Consider the following 11,879-nt stretch of genomic DNA (forward strand, 5'->3'; position numbering starts at 1 on the left):
CTCCACCAGTGCAGCTGCAGTTTTATGTTATCCACAAATCAAGTAGCTCCAGATTTATTATTGTCTCTTCTTTGATTCTTGTTGTACTGCTAGGGTTTTCTATTCCGCCCTTGTATATTTAAATGTTTTTTCTTGACTCATCTGAGTCGTCCGAATCTGACTCTTATGAATCTTATGGATATCACCCGATATTTTGAGTCAAATGAGTCATTTGTCTCGATAATATGTGAGTCAGTGGCTTGTTCTCAGGAGTCACTATCCATGACTCAGATGGGCGAATCATGAGTCATATTGGGAGTCAGATCTGACTCAATATCAAAAACAAACGATCTGACATATGACTAGAACCGAGTCAGCAAAAAAACAAACACTCTTAGCACGGTTTATTGGCCTTGGCTGCTGTAGTATGTTGGAGTCTAAAATCCAAATACAGAAGGCTGTAAAATCAAAATAAAGGGCACTCTCCAAGTTGCACCCTTGTTCTTTTACCATACTTATCAGTTATCACAGACCCACAGCCGTTATACTCTTTGTTTTGCTAAGTCCCAAATTTCAAAAAAAAAAAATGCAAAAAGTAATATACATGAGGAATTACAAGAAAGGGAACCAAAAACTTAGCCACAAATAAAAACTGAACTACCTGAGAAAGACGCTGCTCACAGTCTCAAACATAAGCCATGGAACTAAATTACTTAAAAACGTAATATTCCATATCCGGCCTTTCTAAAACTCATAAAGTTTAAGACCTTCCCACATCTGCCACAAAGTTCATTTCCCTGAAAGCATGCTCATAATGAATAGAGTCGTAATGACTCCCCACAGCTAACCATCTTTGCCTGAATCTCCAAGGAATCGAATTACCATCAAAAGCCTTCACTGTACTAGCCTTATCTCGTCCAACCAAGGCCTTTTTGTGACTCCATTGCCATGCCCATTGGTCATTCAAGCAATGCAATCACTGCGTATGTCTCTGCAGAAAAACTTGGTGTGATGCCAAGCCCAATATTCTGAGCCCCAATGACGCTGCAATCTGCCAGGATTGCCAACTGATGCCCCAACGAAACATAATAAGACTTCATTAGGGTCTCGAGGTCTCCAGCTAAATTCAGCTGACGCTACCATTTTAACCCTCTGTGATCCTGAGGACTTCACAGGTGTTGTGCATAAAACCATGTTAACCTTGAGCACATTCCTGAAAATTTTGATCTTAAATTGGAACCATCTGACCTTTTCATTGTCGCAATGCACTTTATTTCTCAGTTTCAATAGTTCGCTGCTTGCTAGATTAGCAATTAGCCATAAATCCTTGATCATACGACTTCTTCCTCTAGCTGACTTAAGGATCAGGTAAAAAATATGCTGGACTCGAATCAAAAATCCCTGAAATCCACCTCCAGCCTTTAGCACAGCCGTTAGTGAGAGCAGCTAGACCACCTTGAACATAGAAAGAAGAAAGTGAAAACATCTTGGTAAACGAGACTTTCCACTCAATTGGGTACTGATTGGGTGTTTATCCATGGATGTACTCTTCTTTGTGCCAAAGAATATTTGATAGCCACAAACAACGGTGCATTCAAGGTAGGGCATCAAACACCAATCTGTCAGATAAAGTGCAGGTACATGCCAAACTATGCAGGTCCAGCTTCCAAGCATCAGATTTGTCATTCTTTATACTCAACTTACTCGGCTGACTTAGAAGTTATGACTTAGTGTAGCAGTCCATTCTTCTTGTATCTTCTTCGACAGGTTTTGGGCAGAAACATTGAGTAACCCCTTAGGAAAGCAGTGGCAGCTACTAGATACTCTCTACTCAACAAAAACAACACCCAAAAAAATCTTCATTTAAATATCAGAGCCACTTAATAAGAAACTATTAGAAAAATGAACGAATGATCAACAGAGGGTAAAAAGATCTTAGTAGTGAAAACTCAAAACGAAAAGAAAAGAAAAGAAAAGAAAAGGTGAAAAACTTACAAAATTTAAGTAAAAACCAATCTAAGACAGTAACTATTGCCTGAGCAACACTTGTTCAATTAGAAAATCAGTTGTTCACTGACAATCTTAAAAACATAAGATCCCACAAACCTCAACAATCCACATGTCAGATGCAATCATGAAACCAAAACTTACGTAAAGGAGTTCGGCCAGGGCTGGCGTAAAACTGGATCAAGGGGATGTAACTGCGAAAGCAAATTTTGAAAAATAAATTAGCTACATTTGGTATGCATACTAAACCATGTAAAGTAATGACACCATGCACCATCCGAAAAAAGACTACTCTAATCATAAACACACAGTATACAGACACTGGCAATTACCTGAGATAAAGGAAGCATCCATCGATCCAAACAATTCTACTACCTCCTCAATTTTTCCATTCTTGCAGATTCTATCTAAAACTGTACCAAATGTAATTTTATTTGGATATTGACCAAATGATTGTATCTCATTGAAGATACCTTCTGCGACCTTTATTCTACCACCTCGGTATAGCCCAGCTAAGAGTATACTGTAAGTAAGTGTTGTAGGTTTCAACCCGTTTTGTTTCATTTTATTGAATAACAACATAGCTTCATCCAGCTTACAATTCCTGCAATACCCATCAATTAATGTAGTGCAACTGACAGCATTCGGTTCAAGGCCCCTATCCACCATCGAGTCAAATAGTTCCGCCGCATCTTGCAACCGACCTGCCAAACATAGACCGTTGATCATTGAATTATAAGTAATCCGATCAGGTTTTATATTTAGCTTCTCCATGTATCTAAATACCCCCACAGCATCATCTATGTTACCATATTTACAAAGTGAATCTATCAATATAGTAAAGGTTATTGTAGTGGGTAAAATCCCTTGATCCAACATTTCATTAAAATATCTTCTTGCTTCTTCCCATTGACCATGTATGCAATGACCATGAATCATACAGCTATAAGTTGTTACATCCGCAGAGATTCCTCTACTAACCATCTCGTCAAAGATTCTCCTTGCCTCGTCCAACCGTCCTGAATCGAAAAGCCCGTTAATCAAAGAAGTGTAAACAACTACATCGGGTGCAACATTCAGATCTTTAAGCATTTCAGAGAATAGAACCAAAGCTTCATCAACTAATCCTCCTTTACAAAGTGTTTCTATAGTCGCACAATATGTAACAACCGTAGGGCTGCATTTCCATTCAACCATCTTGTTTTTCACCTCAAGAGCATGATCAACTTTTCCAGTTTTAGAAAGCCCGGATATAAGAGTATTACATGTAATAGCATCAGGTTGAACACCCATCTCAGCCATTTTATCAAACACTTTGAATGCAAAATCAATCTTTTGTTGAAGACACAACCCTTTAATCAGTGTATTAAAAGTGGCAGTATCAGGATGATAACCCCTCTTTAACACCTCCCCAAACAAACAAAACCCATGATCAACTTTGCCTAATTGACAACAGCAATTAATCAAAATGCTCAATGTATATATACTGGGTTGTACCCCAACCAAATTCATTTTCTTGTACAACAAAATGACATCTGAATAGCATTTGATTTTGGATAGTGAACCAAATACATGATTAAATGTATGATTAGACGGCAAAGGCTTTTCTGAAATCAATTGATCGAAGTATCTCAAACCATCATCAAGCTTCTTAATTTTACCAGATTTACACTCGTCTCTCACAAAACTCTCAAGTTGTGATATGGTGCAACGATAATTTCTCACAAAACGAAGATTCATTTGTGTAATTTATCTATCAGATTCAGTGATTTGAAATGTTTGAGCGGGAATACAATGTACCTTTGATGATAAATCTGACTGAGTCTCCGGTTTTGAGTTACTCCATTGCCGTAGAGAGAGAATGGGGGGTTTGAAATATAACAAACTGAGTCTCCGGTTTTGAGTTACGCCGGTTTTTGAGTTAATTTGGGTTGCGACGCGTGTCATTTTTACTTTATTTATTATTATTTTTTTTGATCAATATAACAAAGAATTTTATAAATAAAGAAAGATAGTACAATCAGGGGAGGAGAAAAGAAGTGAGAAAAAGAGGAAAAGATAACCTTGAGCATTTTCGGTTGACAACAAAAGTACCGTAATGGATACAAGGTAAATTTAGCCAAGATCCTAAACAATCAGACCTGCTCAAAGAAAGAGAGAACCTCTACTAACAATGATAGCTACTACCTATTAACTACAATATCCTAGTTATAGTGCAGATTCTGGTAAGTAATGCCTCTAAAAGATATTGTTGTAGACGTCCAATACAATAAGAGAGCCTTAATCTTCCTAATCAAAATTTCTTGAGAGTATTCTGAATCTTGAAAAATGCACTTATTTCTCTGTTTCCACACTCCCCAAACGAAAGCAAAGGGTAGTAATTCCCAAATAGTCCTGCCATTCTCGGTGAGCCCGCGAGCCTGTTGCTCGATAAACAAGTTTGTAGCACTTTCACTGATAACCCAATCCCTATGAAATTCCTTCATGAAGAACATCCATACATCATACATTTCTGGGCAGTGAATGAAAAGGTGATCAATCGTTTCTTCATTTGACTTACACAAAATGCACCTATTTGCTAACTTCCATCCCTTCTTCTTTAGATTATTTTGAGTTAAAATAGCATTATGATGAATTAACCACACAAAGAAAGAAACTTTAGTTGGTACTGATCGTTTCCAAATTTGTGTAGAAGGGAAGATGATACCTGAGTTCTTCGCCAGCCCTTTGTAGCACGACTTCACCGAAAAGACTCCGCTCGACTCCCAACTCCACCTTCTAGTATCTTCCCCATTGCTTAATACGGTTCCCTCTAGAAGATGAGATAGAGTAGCTGCCTCGTTAATCTCCAAATCCGTAAGTCTTATTTTAAAATCCAAGTCCCGACTAATGCGCTCTTCTGAGTTGTTTTTGGCCAGTTCGCTTATCCAACTTCCTTGCTTTCTAGTAACTTCATACAGATTAGGAAATTTGTCCTTAAGCGCCTCTTCCCCTATCCATCTATCAACCCAGAATCGGATTTTTCTCCCATTTGCAACCTTGTGTAGAATTCCCAGTTTGTATTTACCAATTCTGTTGCAAATCCCTCACCACAATCTCATGCCATACGGTTTCTTAGTTTTTTTAGCATCCCAAACATTACTGTCACACCCATACTTAGCCTCAATAATTCTTCTCCACAGTGCCTCCGGCTCATTTGAAAACCTCCACAACCACTTGCACAATAAAGCATCATTCATCACTGATACAACTTTTATGCCCAAACCTCCTTATAATTTACTATGACAAATTTTGTGCCATGCCACTAGTGGAACTCTATTCTTCCCATCATTTGTTCTCCAAAGAAAAGTTCCCATTTCTCTTTCAATCTTCTTTGCTACAGGAGGAGGAATTGTAAAAGCAGACATCAAGAAGACTGCAAGAAAACAGAGAACACTCTTAATAAGAACCAACCTCCCCCTACCCCCTATATTAAAGATACCTTCTCTTCCATTCTTCTAGTCTTTTCTCCACACTCTCAACCACAGGGTCCCAAATCTTCTTGCACTTATAGGCCCATGCAGGCATTCCCAAATACTTGAAACGCAACTCTTCAAGTGCGCAACCGAGAAAATTTTCCACAACTTCGTCATGTGTGGTAGCGCCAATACTAATTGTTGTTCTTTTCATTAGATTTATACTAAGTCCCGCGACCAACTCAAAACAGGTTAAGATTTCCCTAATAGTAAGTAAGCTTTGAGCCTTATCTGCACTAAAGAGTAAAGTATCATCAGCAAAAAGCAAGTGGGACACTACGGGCCCGACAAGAGTTACCTTGAAACCAGATAAGCGACCGTTTTCTTCCGCTTTTGCAATCATCCGGCAGAAACCTTCCATGACTATGGTGAATAAGAATGGATACAAGGGGTCACCTAGCCTGAGACCCCTAGAGCTCCTAAAATTAGCACCCGGAACCCCATTGACTAAGACGGAGAAGTGGGCATGTGATATGCAAGAACAAATCCAGTTCCTCCAAGTGAAACCAAACCCCATCCTCTCCATAACCTTTAGTAAATAGTTCCAATGCACCTTATCATACGCTTTCTCCACATCCAATTTCAATACCCAACTAGCTTATTTTTGTTTCACTCGAGTGTCCATACATTCATTCGCGAGTAAGATGCAATCACTAATTTGTCTCCAAGCTATGAATGCGCTCTGGGTGTCCGAGATCAAAACAGGAATAACTTGTTTCAATCTTGTCGCCAACATTTTAGCAATGATTTTATAAGATGTATTTATCAAGCTAATCGGCCTAAAATCCTTAACCACCTCAACTATTTCCTTTTTTGGTATTAGTGTGGCTAAAGTATTATTTATCCTCCAATCCAAAGACCCTGTTACCTCGAAATGCTTCACCACCTTCATAAAATCCTCCCATAGAATCTTCCAGTACCTAGTGAACACCTCAATCAGATACCCGTCAGGTCCCGGTGCCTTGTTATGCTCCATTTCCTTAATGGTACCCAATATTTCTCCCTCATTGGCCTCTCTAGTCTGACATTTTCAGCAGGTGAGACTGTTGAGAATTGAACATCCTCCGTGAAAGGTCTCTGAGCAATGTTTTATGTATATACTCTGGAATAATAATCATCAATGTGGCCCTTAATCACACTTTCATCTCTTGTATTTCCCCGTCAATTACCAAAAAGCTTATGAAATTCTGCCTTCTTCTCTGGTTTGCACATCTATGAAAATACCTTGTATTGTTATCGCCCTCATCCACCTACTTGTCTTTTGCCTTACTTTTCAGACTTAATGCCTCTAGTCTTGCCCATTTTTTAAAATATCTTTTAAGGTTGATTCTATCAAATCTATCCTCCATTGTCGCTTCGCGAGCTTCATCCTTCTGATCTATAATATGAATGTTAGCCAAAATGTCATCCAAAACTCTCTTCGTACTGCCAAAGTGTGTCCAATTCCAAGTCTTTAAATCTCCTTTGAGCAGTTGTAACTTCTTCCAAAAAATATATCCAGGGTTTCCAGACACTTCATATCCTTCCCACCACCCCTTGATCAACTCATCAGTGAGTTATCTTCCATCCACATGATCTCAAACTTGTAAGGTAAGTGACCACCAGTAATCCCATGAGTTTTAGTAACAATGGGTAGTGATCAGAAGTAGGTTTCGGTCTTGCGCTTTGTGTGGTGTCAGGAAACCTCTCCTCCCATTTGCTGTTAACTAACATACGATCAAGTCGACAGCAAATTGGATCCTCTTGAAAGTTCGACCAAGTGTAATGAGCCCCGTACAAAGGAAGGTCAAACAGATCACAGTCCGAAATGAAATTTGAAAATTCAGCCATACCTCTATTAGCGGTAATATCTCTGTTCTTCTCCTCGACAAAGAGAATTGTGTTAAAATCTCCTACAACACAACCCGGTAAATCCCAGACTCCCAAAACACCAGCAATCTCCCTCCATTCTCTCCTCCTCTGTACTCTATCATTTGGTGCATACACCCCAGTGACAAACCATTCAGTCCCATCCCTTCTCGATTTAAACATACAAGAGAGAGTATACTGATCTTCTAATGTATCTAATAATTCATACTCATCTTCACACCACATGATGCACATACCCCCTGAAGTCCCTTGTGATGGAACATAACGAAACTGGATTCCATTCTTGTTCCATAATTCTTTACAAAAACTTTGTGTGATAACCTCCATCTTCGTTTCTTGTAAAACAACAACATTCGGTTTGCTTCTCAATAGTGCTTCATTAATAACAGCCCTCTTGCTCGCATCCCCTGCCCCCATAATGTTCCAATTTACTATGTTTGCATTCATTTATAACATTTCTTACCCCCATTTACCACTCTTCTATCTGATTTAGAACTGCTAGGTAAAAGGTTACTAATAGAACATGCTAACCTGTTTGACTCCCGCTGCACTTTTGTAGCGCTAGCAATGATTGGTGTACTGATAGATAGCTTTGAGCAGTCCTCTTCCTGTGTAGCGTCACCAATTACGCCTTCTTCAGTACCCATGAGTAGTAATCTTTCCCCCTCCAGTCCCTCATCTAGAACTGCCTCATCTAGCTCTCTAATTGCATGTTCTCTTTTCTCCCTCCTAAACAACTTTCTTTGTTTAGTTTCCCCCAACTGACGATTGACAATTTCATAAATTTCCTTCTCCTTTTCACCTTGTGGAATACCAAAAAGTGTCATAACTGATTGAAAAGCAAAAATCAATTGTTCTTTTGCTAATCGGTCTTCCTCACTCTCTATAATACTAATTTCAATACTGTTTACTTCTTGATTTAGGGCTATTTTGCATTTCCTACCCTCCCAAGATTGCTAATTAGCGTTTCCTCCCCAAAAAGATTGAAATTAGTGTTTCCTCCCATCGTCACATTTTCCATCCATTATTCAGTTAACTGAGTAAGCACCTCTGTACGCGTGGCATAAACTGTACATGTGTTTCCTGACCTTCCTAAAATACCCTCCAGTAATAACCAGTTCACATACCCATCTGTAGCCACTAACTTAGAATCCATCACCGATTCCTCCATCACCTAATTTCTATCTGAATTTCTCTTTAGAGTCTTCTCTTGACCTAATTTCTGTCTGAATTTCTCCAAAGACAAGATTGATAGCGAACCATGGTTCGACGTAGATTGGAATTACAAGGGTTACTAAATGGGTTAGATTGAAATTACAAGGTTCGAAAGAACGAACAGAGAAGAAGTAGCAGTTAGCTAAAAAATCGAAAAGGGCTTGGAGGAGAAATCAAAAAGAACAGCAAGGATGAGTATTTTTTGGTGACTTGGGAGTATGGGTTCAAGTATTCATGGATGCTTGCTGATGCTCGGTGCTGTTGCTGCCATGCTCTTATGGATTTAAGAGATGATGGATGATTTGAAGATAGGTCTGGTAGAATGAATTGGTTGAATTCGAGATGTATTTGAGATTGAAGTGAGTGGATGTTATATTAAAGGGGAGATTTGGGTTAATAAAAAATCCGACAACTGAGTGAAGAATGAAGGGTTTACTGGCGGCTATAAAATTGAGAGATGAAGATGCAGTTGAGTACCCAGGGTTCGATTAGTGAAGATGAACAAAATTGAGATGAACTTAATTAATTAATTGAAACCCTTGGTTGATCGCTTTGCATATAGTGGAATCAAAATAAACCATAATTTTCTTTAGATTGAATGGATTGCAGATGAAGAATTAAGGTTTTGTGACGAGATTAATTTGGGTATTTGGGTTGGTGGGCGATTACAGATGGGTGTTTTGTTTTAAAAGGAGTTGCTGGTGATGTTGTGTTGCCATTGAAGATGCAGACGAGTGATCCGAGTCTCAGTTCGGAAGGAAGAAGACTGTAAATTGATTTAGATTGCGACTTTGATGTAATTTACCGAAACGAATGAGGGTATTTTGGAATTTTTGTTTGACACATGTATATATTTGCCACACGTGTATCTTTGCTGACTCAGTTAACTAGAAGTTGGATGGAAAATGTAACGACGGGAGGAAACACTAATTTCAATCTTTTTGGGAAAGAAATGCTAATTAGAGATCTTGGGAGGGGAGGAAACACAAAATAGCCCCTTGATTTATGTCACAATGACCTCCTTTCACCCTCTATCAATTCCCCCATGATTACACATATATGATTCCTCAATTTTAGCAGCCGGATCCAATCGATGGAGTTGAGTAATCAATAACGGCTCTTCTTGTACATCAATTTCACTAGCTTCTTCACTTAATTCCATAGGTAAATTATGGGATTGATCCTCAAGAATAGAAAATTGATTATAAATTATAATGGGAGAAGGACGAAGTTAGAAAAAAGAACCGCAAGGAGATGAATTTAGAATCTCTTTGAAACCATTGTTGATAACTAATCTTCTCTGGTCAACCAGATTTTGATATGCAAAAGACTGGTTTACCCTTGAGCCCAGAAGCGAGTTGTTACCGGAAGAAACAAATGGCTTTCCCCCAGCAGGCCCAGACCCATTTCTTTTTTCGGTCCGCGAGTTATAATCCTAGAGGTGTCACCATCCTTTCACAAAAAACCCATCAAAACAAAAGTAACACAAAAATCCCATCAAAACAAAATTAACACAAAAACCCCAAATTTAAATGTTGGTTTCATCATAAAATTTGATGAAACCAACATTTAAATTTGAGGTTTTTGTATCAATTTTTAAAAATTTGGGGTTTTTGTATCAATTTTGTTTACGATGGAGTTTTAATGGATCCCAACATTTGAGATATGTTATATCCAAGTTGCATTGTCAATTATACTCCTGATGCATAATCCGTGATGCAGACATTTTTCAAAATTTCATATAATTATGGGTGTCACGGAACAAAAAATTAATCTTGGGCCTGATAATAAGAATATTATTTTTATTGGGTCTGCGCATAATTTTCCCATTGCGAATAGCATACCTGTCTTGGATTTCCCAAAGAGGCATCGCCAGGGTTTGCATACTTTTCTGCATTGCAAGATGGATTTGATAGGTAATCTAGCACGTATGTCTAATATCATATCTGGATTCAATTTCTCCACCAGTGCAGCTGCAGTTTTATGTTATCCACAAATCAAGTAGCTCCAGATTTATTATTGTCTCTTCTTTGATTCTTGTTGTACTGCTAGGGTTTTCTATTCCGCCCTTGTATATTTAAATGTTTTTTCTTGACTCATCTGAGTCGTCCGAATCTGACTCTTATGAATCTTATGGATATCACCCGATATTTTGAGTCAAATGAGTCATTTGTCTCGATAATATGTGAGTCAGTGGCTTGTTCTCAGGAGTCACTATCCATGACTCAGATGGGCGAATCATGAGTCATATTGGGAGTCAGATCTGACTCAATATCAAAAACAAACGATCTGACATATGACTAGAACCGAGTCAGCAAAAAAACAAACACTCTTAGCACGGTTTATTGGCCTTGGCTGCTGTAGTATGTTGGAGTCTAAAATCCAAATACAGAAGGCTGTAAAATCAAAATAAAGGGCACTCTCCAAGTTGCACCCTTGTTCTTTTACCATACTTATCAGTTATCACAGACCCACAGCCGTTATACTCTTTGTTTTGCTAAGTCCCAAATTTCAAAAAAAAAAAATGCAAAAAGTAATATACATGAGGAATTACAAGAAAGGGAACCAAAAACTTAGCCACAAATAAAACTGAACTACCTGAGAAAGACGCTGCTCACAGTCTCAAACATAAGCCATGGAACTAAATTACTTAAAAACGTAATATTCCATATCCGGCCTTTCTAAAACTCATAAAGTTTAAGACCTTCCCACATCTGCCACAAAGTTCATTTCCCTGAAAGCATGCTCATAATGAATAGAGTCGTAATGACTCCCCACAGCTAACCATCTTTGCCTGAATCTCCAAGGAATCGAATTACCATCAAAAGCCTTCACTGTACTAGCCTTATCTCGTCCAACCAAGGCCTTTTTGTGACTCCATTGCCATGCCCATTGGTCATTCAAGCAATGCAATCACTGCGTATGTCTCTGCAGAAAAACTTGGTGTGATGCCAAGCCCAATATTCTGAGCCCCAATGACGCTGCAATCTGCCAGGATTGCCAACTGATGCCCCAACGAAACATAATAAGACTTCATTAGGGTCTCGAGGTCTCCAGCTAAATTCAGCTGACGCTACCATTTTAACCCTCTGTGATCCTGAGGACTTCACAGGTGTTGTGCATAAAACCATGTTAACCTTGAGCACATTCCTGAAAATTTTGATCTTAAATTGGAACCATCTGACCTTTTCATTGTCGCAATGCACTTTATTTCTCAGTTTCAATAGTTCGCTGCTTGCTAGATTAGCAATTAGCCATAAATCCTTGATCATACGACTTCTTCCTCTAGCTGAC

At 38.6% G+C, this 11,879-nt stretch overlaps 2 protein-coding genes across 3 annotated transcripts; both read right to left on the bottom strand.

Moving 5' to 3' along the window:
- Positions 1–661: 661 nt before the first annotated feature.
- LOC113319211 (pentatricopeptide repeat-containing protein At1g12775, mitochondrial-like) lies at positions 662–3,840 on the bottom strand. 2 transcript variants are annotated; one of them, XR_003345226.1, is made up of 3 exons: positions 2,319–3,840; positions 2,086–2,180; positions 662–1,806 (listed from the first exon to the last, which is right to left on the bottom strand). XR_003345226.1 is itself a non-coding variant. In XM_026567485.1 (3 exons), the coding sequence occupies exons 1-2, from the start codon at positions 3,724–3,726 to the stop codon at positions 2,167–2,169; spliced, it is 1,422 nt and encodes a 473-aa protein (XP_026423270.1). In that variant the 5' UTR covers positions 3,727–3,840; the 3' UTR covers positions 662–1,806; positions 2,131–2,166. The 2 variants fall into 2 exon arrangements, 1 of the variants encoding a protein (XP_026423270.1); XM_026567485.1 differs by having other exon boundaries at positions 2,131–2,180.
- Positions 3,841–4,190: 350 nt separating this feature from the next.
- Positions 4,191–6,018, bottom strand: LOC113272494. The gene is made up of 2 exons (XM_026522323.1): positions 5,468–6,018; positions 4,191–5,058 (listed from the first exon to the last, which is right to left on the bottom strand). Exons 1-2 carry the CDS (start codon positions 6,016–6,018, stop codon positions 4,191–4,193), a joined length of 1,419 nt encoding a protein of 472 aa, XP_026378108.1.
- Positions 6,019–11,879: the final 5,861 nt, after the last annotated feature.

This window comes from Papaver somniferum, chromosome 1 (assembly GCF_003573695.1).
Source record: "Papaver somniferum cultivar HN1 chromosome 1, ASM357369v1, whole genome shotgun sequence".
Lineage (NCBI taxonomy): Eukaryota > Viridiplantae > Streptophyta > Magnoliopsida > Ranunculales > Papaveraceae > Papaver > Papaver somniferum.

Coding starts and splice junctions, on each gene's coding strand:
- LOC113319211 (XM_026567485.1), bottom strand. CDS start 3,726: ATGAATCTTCGTTTTGTGAGAAATTATCGTTGCACCATATCACAACTT.
- LOC113272494 (XM_026522323.1), bottom strand. CDS start 6,018: ATGGGGTTTGGTTTCACTTGGAGGAACTGGATTTGTTCTTGCATATCA. Junction 5,059..5,467: donor CTAGAAGAATGGAAGAGAAG/GTATCTTTAATA, acceptor GATTTGCAACAG/AATTGGTAAATACAAACTGG.